This window comes from Fistularia commersonii, chromosome 3, assembly GCF_037954325.1.
Source record: "Fistularia commersonii isolate RoL2024-O1a breed Wild chromosome 3, RoL_Fcom_v1.0, whole genome shotgun sequence".
Lineage (NCBI taxonomy): Eukaryota > Metazoa > Chordata > Actinopteri > Syngnathiformes > Fistulariidae > Fistularia > Fistularia commersonii.
Window position 1 is genome coordinate 12,132,352 of NC_141286.1, and position 19,782 is coordinate 12,152,133.

Here is a 19,782-nt window from a genome sequence, read left to right on the forward strand (position 1 = left end):
TTGGAGGGCTAAGAACCCAACCATGAGAGATTTCACCTTTCTGTCCATGGTACATGGGTCATACTCAAGAATTGATTTGATTTGCATCTCAAAACAAAGCTTATATAAAGTCAGAGAATGTGTAATTGAACCTGGTACCCTATCTGATCATGGTCCTGCATATGGTATATGAAATTAAATTTAGGCTTTGGTTGGCACTTCAAATACTGGAGACTAAATATTTCGTTGTTGACAGATCCAAATATAAAGGAAACCATAAAAAAAACAATTGATGAATACTTCAAAATTAATGATAATGGATCAGTATCCCCCTCGACTCTTTGGGAGGGGGCAAAGGCGGTGCTGAGAAGGAAATGTATTGAAATTGCGGTTAGATTAAACAGACAGAGAATGGAAAAGGAAAAACAGCTGGAAAGTGACATAGAAAGACTAGTACATGAACACAAAATGACAAGGGACAAAAATGTCTTTAAACAAATACAAGAAAGTAAAACCTCCTTGGATGAACTTCTCACACAAAAAGCAGAGGGAGCACTTCGATACACAAGCCAAAGGTACTATGAAAAGGGAAATCGGGCAAGCCGGTCACTTGCCTTTCAACTGAGGAAGCAACAATCAAGCCGTATTGTCCCTAAGATAAAACACCCCTCCTCTCTGACCGAGATCTCCCACTCAGAGGAGATAGCTGAGGCATTCCATACTTACTATAAAAATCTTTATGATACATCAGGAGAAACACAAGACAAAAGGAAATTAGAAGATCTTCTTCTTTCGGCTTTGCCCGTCAGGGGTCGCCACAGCGAGTCAACTTTCTCCATCTAACCCTATTCTCTGTATCCTCCTCTCTCACACCAACTACCTTCATATCCTCTCTCACTACGTCCATAAATCTTCTCTTTGGTCTTCCTCGAGACCTCTTGCCTGGCAGCTCCAATTCCAGTATCCGTCTAACAATATATTCTCTATCCCTCCTCTGTACATGACCGAACCATCTCAGTCTGGCTTCTCTGACCTTCTCTCCAAAACATCTAACATGTGCTGTTCCTCTGATAGACTCATGCCTGATCCTATCCATCCTGGTTGCTCCTAAAGAGAACCTCAACATCTTCATCTCTGCAACCTCTAGTTCTTCCTGCTGTCTTTTGGTCATTGCAACAGTTTCTAGTCCATACATCATCGCTGGTCTCACCACTGTCTTGTACACCTTTCCTTTTATCCTGGCTGAAAGTCTTCTATCACACAGAACCCCTGACACTTTTCTCCACCCATTCCAACCTGCTTGGACCCGTCTCTTCACCTCTTTTCCACACTCTCGGTTGCTCTGGACTGTTGACCCTAAGTACCTGAAATCCTCCAGCTTCTTGATCTCCACTCCCTGTAGCCTCACCGTTCCACCCGAGTTCCTCTCATTCACACACATATATTCTGTTTTGCTGCGACTAACTTTCATTCCTCTCCTTTCCAGAGCATACCTCCACCTCTCTAGATTTTCCTCTACCTGTTGTCTGCGCTCACTACAGATCACAGTGTCATCCGCAAACATCATGGTCCATGGGGATTCCTGTCTAACCTCATCTGTCAGCCTATCCATCACCATTGCGAACAAGAAGGGGCTCAGAGCTGATCCCTGATGGAGTCCCACCTTCATCTTGAACTTCTCCGTTACCCCTACAGCACACCGTACCAGTGTCTCACAGCTAGCATACATGTCCTGCACCAGTCTAACATACTTCTCTGCCACTCCAGACTTCCTCATACAATACCAGAGCTCCTCTCTTGGCACCCTGTCATATGCTTTTTCTAGGTCTACAAAAACGCATTGCAACTCCCTCTGGCCTTCTCTGTACTTTTCTATCAGCATTCTCAACGAAAATACTGCATCTGCCGTACTCTTTCTTGGCATGAAGCCATACTGCTGTTCACAAATGCTGACTTCTGCTCTCAGTCTAGTTTCCACTACTCTTTCCCATAACTTCATTGTATGGCTCATCAACTTTATCCCTCTGTAGTTGCCACAATCCTGCACATCCCCTTTATTCTTAAAAATAGGCACCATCACACTTTGTCTCCATTCTTCAGGCATCTTCTCACTCTCTAAGATCCTGTTGAATAATCTAGTCAGAAAATCTACCGCTGCCTCTCCTAGACACTTCCACACCTCCACAGGTATATCATCAGGACCAACTGCTTTTCCACTCTTCATCCTCTTCAATGCCTTCCTCACTTCACTTTTACTAATTTTTGCTACATTGTGGTCTACGATAATCACCTCTTCTACCATTGCCTCTCTTTCATTTTCCACATTCATCAGTTCTTCAAAGTACTCTTTCCATCTTCCCATCACTCTTCTAGCATCTGTCAATAAATTTCCCTCTCTGTCCTTAATCACCCGGACCTGTTGTACATCCTTTCCATCTTTATCTCTCTGTTTCGCCAACCTGTATAGATCATTCTCACCCTCCTTACTATCCAACTGAGCATACAAGTCATCATAAGCCCTTTGTTTTGCCTTTGCTACCTCTATCTTTACCTTTCGCTGCACCTCCCTGAACTCCTGTCTGTTCTCTTCAGTCCTCTCAGTATCCCACTTCTTTTTCGCTAACCGCTTTCTCTGTATACACCCCTGCACTTCCTCATTCCACCACCAAGTCTCCTTATCTACTTTCCTTCCAGATGACACACCAAGTACTCTTCTACCTGTCTCCCTGATAACACTAGCTGTTGTTGTCCAATCATCTGGAAGCTCACCCTGGCCACCCAGACCCTTTCTCAATTCCTCCCTGAAAACCATGCAACACTCCTCCCTTTTCAGCTTCCACCATTTTGTCCTCTGCTCTGCCTTTGTCCTCTTCATCTTCCTTGTCACCAGAGTCATCCTACAAACCACCATCCTATGCTGTCTGGCTACACTCTCACCTACAACTACTTTGCAGTCACTGATCTCTTTCAGGTTACCTTGTCTATACAAGATGTAGTCTACCTGCGTGCTCCTACCTCCGCTCTTATAAGTTACCCTATGTTCCTGTTTTTTCTGGAAAAAGGTGTTCACTACAGCCATTTCCATCCTTTTTGGAAAATCTACCACCATCTGTCCCTCTGCATTCCTATCCTGGATACCAAATCTGCCCATCACTTCTTCATCCCCTCTATTGCCTTCACCAACATGTCCATTGAAGTCTGCACCAATGACCACTCTCTCATTTCTGGGAATATTCTGCATCACTTCATCTAAATCATTCCAGAACTTCTCCTTCTCTTCAGATTCACATCCCACCTGCGGGGGCACTAACAACATTGAGCATCACACCTTCGATTTCCAGTTTCAGACTCATAAGTCTATCTGACATTCTTTCCACCTCTAGGATGTTCCTAACAAACTCCTCCTTCAAGATAACTCCTACTCCATTTCTCTTCTTGTCAGTACCATAATAGTACAACTTAAAGCCTGCTCCTAAGCTTCTTGCCTTACTACCTTTCCACCTGGTCTCCTGGACACACAGTATATCCACCTTCATTCTTTGCATCATGTCGACCAACTCTGCCTTTTCCTGTTATAGTCCCAACATTCAAAGTCCCTACTCTCAGTCCCAGACTCTTTCCTTTCCTCCTCTCTCTCTGCTTCCGAACACGCACTCCTCCTCTTCTTCTTGTTCATGTTCTTCGACCCACAGTAGCCCAATTTCCATTAGTACCTTGTAGGTCATCAGTACCAATGGCGGTCGTTGTTAACCCGGTCCGCGACCGATCCGGTATGGTATAGTTTTGGTTGTCTTGCATATTTGGTTTTGGCAAAAGTTTTACGCCGGCTGCCCTTCCTGACGCAACCCTCTGCATTTATCCGGGCTTGGGACCGGCACAGGGAGACACTGCTCCGTGTCCCCCCAAGGCAGGCTTGGAGAGACACGGGCCAGTGCTGCCCTGAGGCTGCATTACAAAAGGAAATTAGAAGATATATTCAAAAATCTTAACTTAAGAAAACTCTCTGCATCTGAGGCGGACGAATTAATAACTCCTATCCGAGAAAACAAGATACAAGACGTTATTAAATCATTAAAAAACAACAAATCCCCTGGCACAGATGGTCTACCAGGTGAATTTTATAAGGCCTTTGGAGAGGAGCTCGTGCCAAAACTTTGCCAGATCTTTAATTATGCCTTACAGGAAAATGACCCACCTCAGAGCTGGTCTGAGGCAGTAATAACGGTTATACTCAAAGAGGGGAAAGATCCATTAGATTGTGGTGCCTATAGGCCAATCAGTTTGTTGGGGAATGACATAAAGATTATTAGTTCTGCAAATAGAATGCAGAAGTACTTATGTAAATTGATTAATCCAGACCAGACCGGTTTCATACCAGGTCGACAAGGAGCAAATAATATTAGAAGAGCATTAAATGTACAATCAGTGGCAAGACATTCAGCTCACCGGTCAATGCTTCTTAGTCTAGATGCTGAGAAGGTGTTCGACAGGGTGGACTGGACATATCTGAAATTTACTATGGAACAAATGGGATTTAATTTGACATTTATAAAATGGATTGAATCACTGAATAAAGACCCAATATCAAGGATCAGGGTGAATGGGTACTGCTTCCAATTTTTTCACCTTAAAAAAGGAGTTAGGCAGGGGAACCCAATCTTGCCTATTTTGTTCGCATTGTGTATCGAACCGCTTGCTGAATTGATAAGGACAAACGATCAGATCGAGGGAATAGTAGATGAAGGAGGGGAGAATTGCTCAAAATTTCGTTGTTCGCGGATGATGTTCTTTTGTTTATAAGAAATCCTCAGTCATCTATACCGGCCCTTATGCAGTGCCTGAGGGACTATGGGGAGATGTCAGGGTGCAAGGTGAATGAGGGGAAATCAGAAGCAATGATGATAACAGGATGCTGGCCGACATGCTTGGATGGAGAGGTGAAATTCAAGTGGTCAAAAGAGGGCTTTAGATACCTGGGAATCATTCTCACACACGACCCAAGTCAGCTACATAAGGCAAATTATGGTAAACTAATTTCTCAGATCAAAAATGACATGGAAAGATGGGAGGTGCTTCCTTTGTCCTTGGTTGGGAGGATAGAAAGTATCATGATGAATGTCCTACCTAGAATGCTGTTTCTGTTCAATGCTCTGCCTATCACTGTTCCTGTATCTACCTTTACATCACTGGATAAGCTCATTTCCAAATATATATGGCAGAACAAGAGGCCCAGAGTGAGATTGAAAATACTCTGTGCACCCAGAGATAAGGGTGGATTGGCCTTGCCACACTTACGAAGTTACTACCTGGCAGCACAACTTGGAAAATTGGTCTCATGGATAAAACTAGATATGGACACAAGATGGGTGCATATAGAGCAAGGTTCAGTTAAAAATGTGTCGCTTTCAACTCTTCCCTTTCTAAATTCAAAAACAAGTCGTGGACTTAAGATACAAAATGAATATGTCAACCATACACTTAAGGTTTGGGAGAAGACAAGACGATTCCTGAATCTACCTCTATCTCTATCAAGGGCAGCAAAAATAACAGCAGCAGGTGACTTTCTGCCAGCAAAGATGGACGGTGGTTTCATTAGATGGGCAGGGAAAGGTTTAATCACAATACATCAGTTATTTGAAGGAAGAACTCTGAGGGCTTTTTCACAACTTCAGGCAAAATACGACATTGACTCTAAGGATTTATTTAGATATTTTCAAATTCAACATTATTTGATGACACACAAAGAATGGGACAATATTAAAGAAGCTTCAACTAATTTTGAACAATATTGGATTGAGATAGTTGAGAATAAAATGAACATTAAAAATACAATATCAGATATATATGGCAGGATACGTATGGACACTTTAGTAGACACACTGGATGTGAAAGCTAAGTGGGAACTGGAATCTAATGCCGTGATTGCTGATGGAGAATGGGAGAGTTCTTGGTTGCCCTGGCAAAAATGTTTAAGCAGCCCAACATGGAGGGAGTTCAGCTGGAAGTTAAGAATAAGGTATTTTAAATCTCCCTTGATAATAGCTTCTTATGATAATAACTGTTCTCCCCTGTGTTGGAGGGGCTCTGGCATAACGGGGGACTTTTCCCACATTTTTTGGGACTGCCCTAAACTGATGAAATTCTGGGAAGAGGTAAAAAAACAAATAAGTGAGATTTTAAAATTAAACAGACCAATTGATCCACAGCAATTTATTATGGGTACAGCATCAACAAGGAAAAACCAGGTGTTTTCACGTGTAGTTCTTCTATTAATTGCACATAAAATGATCACAGTAAACTGGCTCAAACCCCACCCACCCACCTGGACCAGTGGCGTCAGAGACTTAAGGATGTAAACTGCATGGAACGCATAACAGCAAACTTACGACTTCAGACAGACCTATATCTTGACAAATGGGCACCCATTAAAAAATATTTGGAGAGTTGAAGATATTATATCTATTTGACTGAGTTAGATTTTTTTTTTTTTTTTTTTTAGTTTTATTTTATTTTTCGCTTGCTATTGAGGATATAAATGACCTATAAAGAATATTGTATAATGTGTATCTTGTTATGAGGTTTAGTAAGAATGTGTATGACTCTGTTAAGAAACCTGTTCCAATAAATGTTCAAAAAAAGACAATGCTAATAGAAAAGTACAGAGAAGGTCAGAGGGAGTTGCAATGCGTTTTTGTAGACCTAGAAAAAGCATATGACAGGGTGCCAAGAGAGGAGCTCTGGTATTGTATGAGGAAGTCTGGAGTGGCAGAGAAGTATGTTAGACTGGTGCAGGACATGTATGCTAGCTGTGAGACACTGGTGTGCTGTAGGGGTAACGGAGAAGTTCAAGGTGGAGGTGGGACTCCATCAGGGATCAGCTCTGAGCCCCTTCTTGTTCGCAATGGTGATGGATAGGCTGACAGATGAGGTTAGACAGGAATCCCCATGGACCATGATGTTTGCAGATGACACTGTGATCTGTAGTGAGCGCAGACAACAGGTAGAGGAAAATCTAGAGAGGTGGAGGTATGCTCTGGAAAGGAGAGGAATGAAAGTTAGTCGCAGCAAAACAGAATATATGTGTGTGAATGAGAGGAACTCGGGTGGAACGGTGAGGCTACAGGGAGTGGAGATCAAGAAGCTGGAGGATTTCAGGTACTTAGGGTCAACAGTCCAGAGCAACCGAGAGTGTGGAAAAGAGGTGAAGAGACGGGTCCAAGCAGGTTGGCATGGGTGGAGAAAAGTGTCAGGGGTTCTATGTGATAGAAGACTTTCAGCCAGGATAAAAGGAAAGGTGTACAAGACAGTGGTGAGACCAGCGATGATGTATGGACTAGAAACTGTTGCAATGACCAAAAGACAGCAGGAAGAACTAGAGGTTGCAGAGATGAAGATGTTGAGGTTCTCTTTAGGAGCAACCAGGATGGATAGGATCAGGCATGAGTCTATCAGAGGAACAGCATATGTTAGATGTTTTGGAGAGAAGGTCAGAGAAGCCAGACTGAGATGGTTCGGTCATGTACAGAGGAGGGATAGAGAATATATTGTTAGACGGATACTGGAATTGGAGCTGCCAGGCAAGAGGTCTCGAGGAAGACCAAAGAGAAGATTTATGGACGTAGTGAGAGAGGATATGAAGGTAGTTGGTGTGAGAGAGGAGGATACAGAGAATAGGGTTAGATGGAGAAAGTTGACTCGCTGTGGCGACCCCTGACGGGAAAAGCCGAAAGAAGAAGAAGAAGATATAAGTGATTACTTGTACTGAATGTTATCGCTAAGATGCTAACATTATCATTAATCTTATTACTCATTGGAAAGTGTGGTCTTCTTGGGACTGAAAGTTCCTGTTTTTATTCCTGAGCTCCCTCGTCTGCCAAAGTATTGTTGAGCAAGACACTTAACCCCTAATCGTTACCCAACATTGCTAAGTTGCGGCCAACTGCTTACAGTTCATCCATGATTGGTTAAATCCAAACGATAAATTTCACTGATGATGTTGGTATGTATAATTGATAGTGACAAAAAAGGGCTTTTTCTGAGATTGATGCTATTGAAACTGCCAGCCACCAGGCAGGAGATTGATGGCAAACAAACCTTTTCTTTATCTATAATATCAAGAAAATATGGAAATTGAGGTGCTTGTATATAGATCATTCCAAACATAAATTTATAGCTGTGATGCTTGCACATACATTGGAACCTACCAATTTAGAATTTTCAGAGAAAAGAAACAGAGGGTGGTCAGTCTTGATAGGATTGGCACATTGATTCAACTATGGACAAACTCTAACTCACTAAACATTTTTTTGTGAGATCAGCCTCAAGAGACAAATACCCTTCTCTTTTCCAAGGGCATTTGGAGCAGGACATCGAGGACAAACTTAAGTGGCAATAGACACTTTTCAAATCCTTTGTGGTTGGAATCCTTGAGATTCAATACATCTTTCACTCCACTCTTTGTGCTGGGGCCATGATCACAACGATGGAAAATACGTCCAGTTTATCCATTTATTTAGTGATCATGGTGACTCATCTACAAGACGCAAAACCTCATTTTTAAAGAAAAAGCTCAATTAGATACATATCACATCTTGTCCCTCATCACATTAATGTTACAACCCTTTTTGCAATCATCTTAAATCAAATGTGTGTGGGGATTGTTTAAGAAAAAATAACTTCATAATGCTTCAGGATGAGTTTAAACTGTTCGGACAAAATGGGAGTTTAACCTGAGAACATAAAGTAGTTTTAGAGGTGGCGGAAAAATGCTCATATCCCAGAGGGAAATGTATTAGAAGAGAGAGCTTATCTAGAAGCAAACATTACTTTCACTCTCCTGACACTGGCATTGCAAAACTCTGGTTTGTGTGTGTGTGCGTGTGTGAAAGAGAGTGAAGCAGTGTTAACATACTCAATATTCCGCCTGCAGATGAGTTTGATTTTGATCTCCAATTAAACATGGAGGAGTCCCAGGTCAGCTACTTATGACATACTCTTCCATCCCTCACATTACTCTCTCCTTTTCTGTCCCCATCTTGCTCTCTCTCTCTCTCTCTCTCTCTCTCTCTCTCTCTCTCTCTCTCTCTCTCTCTCTCTCTCACACACACACACGCACACACACACACACACACACACACACACACACACACACACACACACACACATACACAAAGAGAACGATCTCAAATTCCCTGGTCCCTGATGTAGCTAGTCATAAATATCAAAACAGTGAATTGGAGTTTCTTCTGATCAAAATATTGACATTATGTGCAGGTAATCGGTTATCTAATGGCAAATAAATAGTGGGCTTGTGACAATAATGGAGTCAGATTAAACATGTGATGTAGCAGCCATAGCGGTACTGCTATTTTTGTTGTCTTCTTATAACCATTGCCTGAAGTATGTATAGATATCACAACCTGTTTAATGATAGTTCCCTGCAGTTTGTTTAAACATAGAGCGGAGAATCTTAGAATGATGACCGTGTTATTAAAGTTCTGTTCTAGAATCCATTCTCCCAAATAATTAACTAAGCTCTGCTTTTATCAATCATTATTATTCTATTTTATCTAAGTTTTCAATTTTTTCATTTTTTATTTTATTTTAATAAATTCTAGTTTTACTTATGAAGGGAATAGAGACATTCTGGAATGAAGTAGATGAAGTGATGCATGTAATCCATTTTGTGAATAACTGTGCAAATACAACTTAGACTAGTAATATCCGTGGAGGTTCTCAGTATTCCAAGTCATGGTAAATTCTTGTCAAAATCCTGTTGTGGCGACTGGACTTGAATTCTTCACTTGTAGACTTTTCACCCCTCAGAGGCTGAAGAAGAACTTCCTCAGAACTGAAGAAGCCTCTCGGGTGAAGGGTGAAGAAAGTGGAGAAATTTGGACCAGTTACCACTACAAGAAGATTTTGACAAGAATTTGACACTGGTAATAAGACACTGGTCAGAATCAGAAGATGACAAATTTGATGATCAGGAGTTGAAAAAGGAGCCAAAATGTTGACCAGCCATAATGATTCAGGCACAGGAATAACTACAAAGTAGCCACTCGTGTATTTTTACAGTGAAGAGGTAAAGGAAAAAAAGAACCTAGATGATCAGAAATAAAAAGAATAGTGTGCACATTTAAATGAAATAATAGCTGTTACAAGTGCACCCTTTATTAAAGCTCCATGTATAATATAAGTATGTGTGTGTGTGTGTGTATCTCTTTCTCTGTAATTCTTGGCTCGCTATGTGTAATGACCAGAATCTCATCCTGGTCCTCTGATTTTCTTGTACAGGTAGATGCAGACAGATAAGGGTGATGCAGGGCAAATACAAGCAGCATGCAAAGGGCAGTAGCAGGCAGTCTAGGAAGGGAGGATGAAGGGCAGGAGCAGGCAGACCAGGTAGGGTGGATGCTGGGCAGGAATAGGAAGTCCGATTGGGGATGGGCAGCTAGGAGGAGGTAGGTGGCAGCCCAGCAGGATACAAGGGTTTACATCGCCACAGGGAAAGGTGCCCAGGTGAGTAGCACAGGTTTACTTCTCTGAGGAGAATTACAGCCCAGTGAGTTGCACAGGTTTTCATTGCCAGGGAGAGGGGCAGCCCAATGAGGTGTGTGGGTTTATACTGCTAGGGGGAGTGGTAGCTTAGCGAGATGCATGGGTTTACACGACCGGGTGGAAGGAGAAGACCAAGGGGAATTAGCTGTTGTAATGTCTTATTATGTTGCTTATGTGCTAAGGTGTTTTCCTAATCCCACACCGAGTCCACCAACAGGCCTTGTTTGGGAGTGGCTTTTTTTTCCCTCTCCTTCCCCTTTTTCCTTCCTTTTCCATCTGTTCTGTTACATAACATAACGCTCCACTGTGCATGGCAACCAGATGCATTGTAGACAGCAAAACAATAATATCAGTGTATGGGTCACTGTACATTGACAATAAAGTTCCTGATACTTAATTCTTTTTCAGGAACTTCACAGCTTCGCTGGTCCACTTCTTTGATTTCCTCACAACTTGGTCACAGAGTTTTAATTTCTGACTGTATGCAGGAAGGATCAAGACCTGGTCAAAGAGGTCCAGTTCACTGCTTACTGTAGTGTAACTGTGATGCAGAATGTTTTCTCTGGTCGGGCATTTGATGAACTGTCTCTATTTTGGGAGTTCATGGGTGAGGCATCCCTTGTTAAAGTCCCCGAGGACAATAGTTTGAGAGTCTGAGTTTGTCTTCTCTCCACTACTTATCTTGTTGGTGAGCATGGGTAGTCCCTCTTGCATGCTTGCCGATGGTGAAATGTAACTGACACCGACCAGGATGAATGAGGCAAACTCATGGAGGGAAAAGCAGTCTGCAGTGAATGAAAAAAGATTCCAGATTGGGAGAAAGGTGATTTTGGATCACAGTCACGCTGTAGCACCAGCTACTGTTGGTATATCAAAACACAAACCTCCACCTTTCGTTTTGCCAGAAAGTTTTTGGTCGTAATACACCCTGAAGAGTTGGAAGCCTGCCAACTCCAGCGCAGAGTCCAGCACTGATCTGCATAGCCATATCTCCGTGAAGCACAAAACAGAAGGTGGGGAATTGTCCCTGACTTTCCCCAATAATAGCTGCTGTTTGTCCAGTTTTTCCATCCAGTATCACTGTTTACCTTACTATGTCAGCTGAGAGGAGGGTAATGTTCTTGTCCTTCTGGAGTGAGGAAACTGCTGTCTTCTCCTCACGGTGGATGTTTTTTGGAGAGTGCTGCTAGGACAGCAAGCCAGCAACAAACCATCACAATTTAGACTGACCCCTAACACTGGTTGTTATATTCAGAACTCCCTACAGTTCATTTGAACAGAAAAAGCCTCGCAAATGAGAGATGAAACATCTTCAAAGGAAGAACATCAAGGCCAGAGAGGAAGCTTTTTACCAGAAGTAGGTCTCACAGTTCGCCATTACATGAGGTTTAGTCTGTGTTCATGCTGAAGACCTACACATGTCATAACTCCCTCCATCCATCTTCCCTTGTCTATCAGGAATGCATGGAGGTTGCATGGGCAGCAGCCGGAGCAGTGAGGCCTAGACCTCCCTCTCCCCAGCCACATGGTCCAGCTCCTCTGGGGGGACCCCAAGGTGTTCCCAGGCCAGCCTTGAGACATAGTCTCTCCAGCGTGTCCTTGGTCTTCCTTGTGGTCTCCCCCGAGATGGACTTGCCCGGAATACCTCCCTCACGAGGCCTCCAGGGGGCATACTGACTTGATGCCCCAGCCACCTCATGTGGCTCCTCTCAATGCAGAGGAGCAGTGCCTCTACTCCGAGCTCCCCCCAGATGACCGGATTCCTCACATTATCTCTGAGGGTGAGTCTGGCATTCTGCGGAGGAAACTCGTTTCAGCCATTTGTATCCACAATCTCATTCTTCTGGTCCCGACCCACAGCTTGTGACCATAGGTGAGGGTGGGAACGTAGATTTACCAGAAAATTGAGAGCTTCACCTTGGCTCAGCTCCCTCTTCCCCACGACAGGGCGTTACAGAGTCTGCATTGCAACGCAATGCAGCAGAGTGTGTTAGCCAAGACAGCCCTACAGCATTCAGAGCCTTGAGGAACCCAGGGTGCACCCCTTCCATGCCCGGGGCCCCATGACTGAAGAGCTTTTTGATTGCTACAGCAACTTCAGCCCCAGAAATAGGTGTTTCCACTCCAGAGTCCCCTTGCTCTGCTTCCTCATTGGAAGGCTCCCTCCTGGGTTGAGGAGGTCTTGGAAGTATTCCTGCCACTGATCTATAATGTCTCAAATTGAGGTCAGCAGCGCCCCGCTCCCACTGTGCACAGGGTTGTCAGAGCACTGCTTTCCCTACCTGAGCAGCCCTTAGTAGTCCATAGAGGACCAGAATTTCCTCGACACCCACCAGAAGTAGCTCTTCATGGTCTCCCCGAACTCCTCCCATGCCCGAGTTTTTGCCACCAGCAACAACTGAAGCTGCATGCTACTTGGCCATTCCGTACCTGTCAGCTTCCGGAGCCCCGCAGGTCAGAAAGGCCCGATAGGATCACTTCTTCAGTTTGAGAGCATCTCTCACAGCTGGTGTCCACCAGTCTACCTGCCGACGGCAGGCGCCGAGACAGGGGGGCAATCATGTAAGAGGCACCTGCCCGGTGCCTCTTACTGGGGGCAACTCCAGACTAAAAAAGAATCCTGCCCCTCTTGAGAGGGTTGGTTCCAGACCCCACGCTGTGTGTTGAGGTGAATTTGACAATATCTAGTCAGACCCAGGGCGTCCTCAGCCTCGTGCACCAGCTCTTTCCCTGCCATAGAGGTGACATTCCATGTTCCAAGAGCCAGCTTCTGCAGCCGAGGATCGGATCGCCAAGGTCCCCTAGGAAGCCCATGGGATGAGGGACCCATGTCATTCCTCCAGGCTGTGGCCGGCCAAGACCCATGGGTGAAGGCCTAGCCACCAGGCGCTTGCCATCGAGCCTTGTCCCTGGGCCTCGCTCAAGGGCTGGGCCCAGGTGACCCGGGTCCAGGCAAGGGAAATCTGGGTCCAATGATTGTTTTCTTTATGGAGGTCTTCTAAGCCACTCTTTGTCTAGTCCCTCACTTGGGACCTGCTTGCCTTGGGTGACCCTTCCAAGGGCCTATAGCCCCCGACAACATTGCTCCCAGGATCACTGGGACACATAATTAATGCAGAAACTTTTAGTACTCAGACCTCTGCAATATAATGCTTAAGGCGCAGTTGTGCTGTTAAAACAATAGATGATTAGATGTTGCTGGAACCTAAATATTTAATGTTCAGAATTAATCTTTTGGGTATGACTTACAGGATAGATTGGATTGTTGGAGCTGATAAAATAATGACAAGTACAGCATCAATACAATTTACTGAGCTACTGGGGGAAAAAAAAAAAAAAACAGTATAAATCAGTCTTAGGAGACAAGCAGCACCTGAGAATTTGGCACTTTAGGAAAAAAAAAATATTGAGTTGACTTTGTCAGTTTACCATTTGGTATATGTGAGTTAACAGTATTTCAAGAGGTTCAAAGACAGGTGCGCTACACCATAAGCCGCTTTTGGCTTTGTAGGCTATGCTGTCATACCAGCTGCATTTTTCAAGGATGAACCCTATGTTTCTCTCATCTCCTTCCACCTCCACAGGTATCACTCACTGGTGAAAGGAGACCAAAGTGCTTCCCCGTACTTACTGTTTGGCCTGTTGTGTGTGTGCATGATTGTGTGAGTGTGGACATATGTGTGACAAATTTGGTGTAATCCCAGCCACTCGGGTCACTCAGAGTATTACATGTGGCCTACAGGGGCAATGGGGAGTAGAAATGAAGGGCTATTAGAGGGAGAAGGGGGGAGACTAAAAGTACTATTGCAGCTGGAGGCAATGTGACAGTGAGACTGTCCAATAATGGTGATGTCTTCCTATCAATCTGAAAATGATGCAAGGGAATAGAAAAGCCTTTACCGATACTAAGCTGAATATCATACCAATATAGTGTTATATCTAAAACAAATAATAATAATTGTCACAGCTACAGTAAAGGGTACGTTTACAATCAGCGATTAAGAGTTGAATCACTTGGTGATCTTTCCTTAAAACACTGCTAAAAAAGTCCTCCCCAGAGATAAGATTTTTGTGTTACAGTCACATTTGCATGATGAGAAAGAGCTGCCCATATTCATCGTAGTAAATTTACAGTAAATAATTCCAACAGCATTATCATCATTTGTTTTGTTTTATGTAGGTATGAAGTCATGGAAATCACTCACTTCAATGAAAAAAAAGGAAAATATGCTGATGGTCGCTACATTAGGAGCCCAGTTTTTTTTTTTTTTAACATTGGAAGGATGTTAAGTTGGAGAGAGGATGACGCAGTTACTTTATTTTCCCTACAGTTCACTGAGGTGATTTTTAAATAATGCACAATGGGACATAAGTATATGGATCACAACTGTGATACTTTCAGACGTTTGACCTGAAATGGTACTGCCACAAGTGAAAGGAATTACAGTGTTCTTCCACTAACTTGCAGCAGTGGGTTTCATTGGGAGAATTATATAATTTTTTTTGTTCACATGTAGCATCAAAAACAAAGAAAAACAACAAAAAAGTTCCAGCAATGGTTGATAGCATTCTCATCATTGAAAAACCATGATAAAAAACAAAAAAAAAGAACTTTCTTATTTTCTTGTGACTGAAGTCTTTAACTGGAGCTAGGTACATATTTACAGGACTATGTGACAAAATACCAACACCAAATATTGGTATGAATACCAATAAAAACTCACAGGAAAGATAAACACATTCCCTGAACTTAATAAATAAAAGCATCTAGTGACAACACAGGATGTGAGACAGAAGAACGTTTAATTGAGAAATTCTACCACAGATTAAATCAACACCATTTCCGAGATTAACTAAATTATATTTTGTTTTGATATTATCTCTTAAGCTTCTTCTCAAGAATCAGGTTTTGTCAAGCTCCTGATGTCAGCTGCACAGACATGTTATGAAGCTTTTGTTTTTGATTTAATGATGATCATCTAAGTCTTTAACAAATCCAGTGATTGTCACAACGCATCAAATTCTTAGGCGTAACCGAATAGAGGGAATATCAAGAGTGAGTTACCCCTTCAATCTTGCTTTTCTTGACTAAACTTAGTTTGACATTTTCTCTTCTTGCTGGTTTATAATTTATTTTTTATTTTTCTATTTTTTTTTTTTTTGCTTTTTGAGACAAGGCAAATAGTCAGAAATAATGCACCAAAGTGAAGTTCAAGGAGAAATAACACTCCAATGAAGTGTAATAGGTTTTTAACCTAATTTAAGAATATCTAATGCCCTTTAACTGTTACTATTGATGTGCTGTTGAAAATATGTTTCAGCACGAGTTGCATGCTGGTATGAATTTTTTATCCTTTTTTACTCCTTTTTGCAATAAAACAGTTCAAGCTCTCCTACTTCGATCCTCATGATCTTATCCACCCACCCAATTTCTTAATCTTTTCATTGTACCTTCTCCTCCTCCTCCTTCTCAGCAGTGGAGGGCAAAGAAGTTGTAGCTCACACCATGTCTTCATTAAAGTGTCACTCCCCATTATTTTCATGCTATCTCAATTAGCAGCAGGTTTAATAAAGGGCTTCATCTCTGCTTCCCGCTCCCTCTCAGTAACTCTCTCCATCTCTAACTCTAACTCTGTAATCAGACTGAGTGATGGAATTGCTGTAGAGGAGGTGAAAGAAATAGGAGCTAAAGAAAGAGACACAGAAAAACAGACTGGCAAAGTAACTGAGGAAAAAAAGACAATAAGAAGAAGAGTGGATCTGAACCACTTTTCTTCTGAGAATTTCTTTTGTCCTCTGAGAGCAATTAGACATCGTGGGCAAAGGCAAGTCCCTCTGATGATCTGCAGATTCTGCTATCTTGGCATATGTGCCTGTGTGTGAGTGCCAACTTTTCCAGATTATCTGTGCAGCATGTCAGTAACATTCTTGAAATAAGTAAAGTGAAAGCAAAATGGCATGCATTCAGATCAAATACACACACATTAATCGATATGCAATCATTCATATTGGTTGAATTGAGTTTTTTTTAAATTCTAATTTGGCCACAGAGAAATAAAAAAAAATAAAAAAAATCGATCATAATAATACTGATAAGAAGATGAATGAAAATTATGTGATTGTTATTGCATTCAATTACTATTGTTTTGGGCACAAAAATCATTCAATTTTCGGGGTTGACTTTGACAGAAAAGAGGGTTTAATCTGATTCAGAAAACCAAAACCACTGTAATTATATATACTCAGAAGAAACAGAGGCTTCGAGGGTTTGTTTGCTGAGATGGTCAATTCAGCACAATTCAGTTGAATATGATATAATGCTGTTCAGCAAATTAAAGAGGGTTTTACTTTATCTATTCATCTACACAGCTTACAGTAGGGCAAAAAAGTATTCAGTCAGCCACCAATTGTGCAAGTTCTCCCACTTAAAAAATCTACAAAATGATATGGTTTGATTTTTACAGAATCTATTTACAAAATATGGTGGTAAATAAGTATTTGGTCAAGAACAAAAGAACATCTGTATACTCAGTTGTTCCCTTTGCTGGCAATGACAGAGGTCAAATGTTTTCTGTAAGATTTCACAAGGTTTTCACACACTGTTCCTGGTATTTTGGCCCGTTCCCCCATGCAAATCTCCTCTAGAGCAGTGGGTTTTTTGGGGCTGTTGCTTGGCAACACAGATTTTCAACTCCCACCAAAGATTTTCTGTGGGGATGAGATCTGGAGACAGACTAAATACTTTTTTGCCCTACTGTATAGAGTCGATATGTGTATGTGAAGGACATACTAATGTACCTAAGAAGGAATTATTAACTAACTGATGAAATATTCATGTGCTATTTCTTTACTTGTTTACTTTCTTTACTTAAAGATGAAGATTAAAGATGATCTTTAGTGAAGATTTTCTGTGGGGTTGAAATCTGGAGACTGGCAAGGCCACTCCAGGACCTTGAAATGCTTCTTCCGAAGCCACTACTTCGTTGCCTGGGCGGTGTGTTTGGGATTATTGTCATGCTGAAAGACCCAGCTATGATTCATTTTCAATGCCCTTTTTCACTCAAAATCTCATGATGCATGGCCCCTTTCATTCTTTGCTTTACATGGATCAGTCATCCTGGTCTCTTTGCAGAAAAAACAGCCCCAAAGCATGATATTTCCACCGCCATGTTTCACAGTAGGTATGGTGTAATTTGGTTGCAACTCAGCATTCCTTCTCCTCCAAACATGCATTCAAACATGACAAGTTGAGTTTTTGGCAAACTTTGTATTTTGGTTTCATTTGACCATAGGATACTCTCCCAATCCCCTTCTGGATCATCCAAATGCTCTCTAGCAAACTTCAGACGGGCCTTGACCTGTAACTGCTTTAGCAGGAGGACACGTCTGGCACTGCAGGCTTTAAGTCCCTGGTGGCGTGGTGTGTTATGGTTGGTAGCCTTTGTTACTTTGGTCCCAGGTCTCTGCAGGTCATTCACTAGGTCTCCTGCGTGGTTCAGGGATTTTTACTCACCGTTCTTGTGATCATTTTGACCTCACAGGGTGAGATCTTGCGTGGAGCGCCAGATCAAGGGACATTATCAGTAATCTGTTATGTCTTCCATTATCTAATAATTGCTCCTACAGTTGATTTCTTTACATCAAGTTGCTCACCTATTGCATATTCAGTATTCCCAGCCTGTTGCAGGTCTACATTTTGTTTCTGGTGTCCTTTGACAGTTCTTTGATCTTGACCATATTGGAGTTTAGAGTATGACTGTTTGAGGTTGTGGACAGGTGTCTTTTATTCTGATCTTCTTCTTCTTCTTCTTCTTCTTCTTCTTCTTTCGGCTTTTCCCATCAGGGGTCGCCACAGTGAGTCAACTTTCTCCATCTAACCCTATTCTCTGTATCCTCCTCTCTCACACCAACTACGATCATATCTTCTCTCACTACGTCTATAAATCTTCTTTTTGGTCTTCCTCGAGACCTCTTGCCTGGCAGCTCCAACTCCAGCATCCGTCTAACAATATATTCTCTATCCCTCCTCTGTACATGACCGAACCATCTCAGTCTGGCTTCTCTGACCTTCTCTCCAAAACATCGAACATGTGCCGTCCCTCTGATAGACTCATTCCTGATCCTATCCATCCTGGTCACTGCCAAAGAGAACCTCAACATCTTCATCTCTGCAACCTCAAGTTCTGCCTGCTGTCTTTTGGTCATTGCAACAGTTTCTAGTCCATACATCATCGCTGGTCTCACCACTGTCTTGTACACCTTTCCTTTTAGTCTGGCTGAAAGTCTTCTATCACATAGTACCCCTGACACTTTTCTCCACCCATTCCAACCTGCTTGGACCCGTCTCTTCACCTCTTTTCCACACTCTCCGTTGCTCTGGACTGTTGACCCTAAGTACCTGAAATCCTCCAGCTTCTTGATCTCCACTCCCTGTAGCCTCACCGTTCCACCTGAGTTCCTCTCATTCACACACATATATTCTGTTTTGCTGCGACTAACTTTCATTCCTCTCCTTTCCAGAGCATACCTCCACCTTTCTAGATTTTCCTCTACCTGTTGTCTGCTCTCACTACAGATCACAATGTCATCTGCAAACATCATGGTCCATGGGGATTCCTGTCTAACCTCATCTGTCAGCCTATCCATCACCATTGCGAACAAGAAGGGGCTCAGAGCTGATCCCTGATGGAGTCCCACCTCCACCTTGAACTTCTCCGTTACCCCTACAGCACACCAGTGTCTCACAGCTAGCATACATGTCCTGCACCAGTTTAACATACTTCTCTGCCACTCCAGACTTCCTCATGCAATACCAGAGCTCCTCTCTTGGCACCCTGTCATATGCCGTTTCTAGGTCTACAAAAACACAATGCAGCTCCCTCTGGCCATCTCTGTATTTTTCTATTAGCATTCTCAACGCAAATACTGCATCTGTAGTACTCTTCCTAGGCATGAAGCTATACTGCTGTTCACAAATGCTAACTTCTGCTCTCAGTCTAGTTTCCACTACTCTATCCCATAACTTCATTGTATGGCTCATCAACTTTATCCCTCTATAGTTGCCACAATTCTGCACATCCCCTTTATTCTTAAAAATAGGCACCATCACACTTTGTCTCCAATCTCCAGGTGTCTTTTATTCTGATAACCAGTTCAAACAGGTGCCATTAATACAGTTAACGTATGAAGGACTTAGGCGCCTCTTACAAAAGAAGTTATAGGTCTGTGAGAGCGAGAAATCGT

General features: G+C 42.6%; 1 protein-coding gene across 1 annotated transcript; it reads right to left on the reverse strand.

Annotated features, from left to right (window-relative positions):
* Positions 1 to 784: 784 nt before the first annotated feature.
* LOC147235567 (uncharacterized) lies at positions 785 to 2,875 on the reverse strand. Its single transcript, XM_086139359.1, has 2 exons — positions 2,159 to 2,875; positions 785 to 1,204 (listed from the first exon to the last, which is right to left on the reverse strand). Exons 1-2 carry the CDS (start codon positions 2,873 to 2,875, stop codon positions 785 to 787), a joined length of 1,137 nt encoding a protein of 378 aa, XP_085995485.1.
* Positions 2,876 to 19,782: the final 16,907 nt, after the last annotated feature.

Bases quoted from the DNA above. Each gene is read 5' to 3' on its own strand.
- LOC147235567 (XM_086139359.1), bottom strand. From the start codon at position 2,875: ATGACTCTGGTGACAAGGAAGATGAAGAGGACAAAGGCAGAGCAGAGG. The intron at 1,205-2,158 runs GTGTGGAAGTGT...ATAAAAGGAAAG, and splicing joins CTGATGATATACCTGTGGAG to GTGTACAAGACAGTGGTGAG.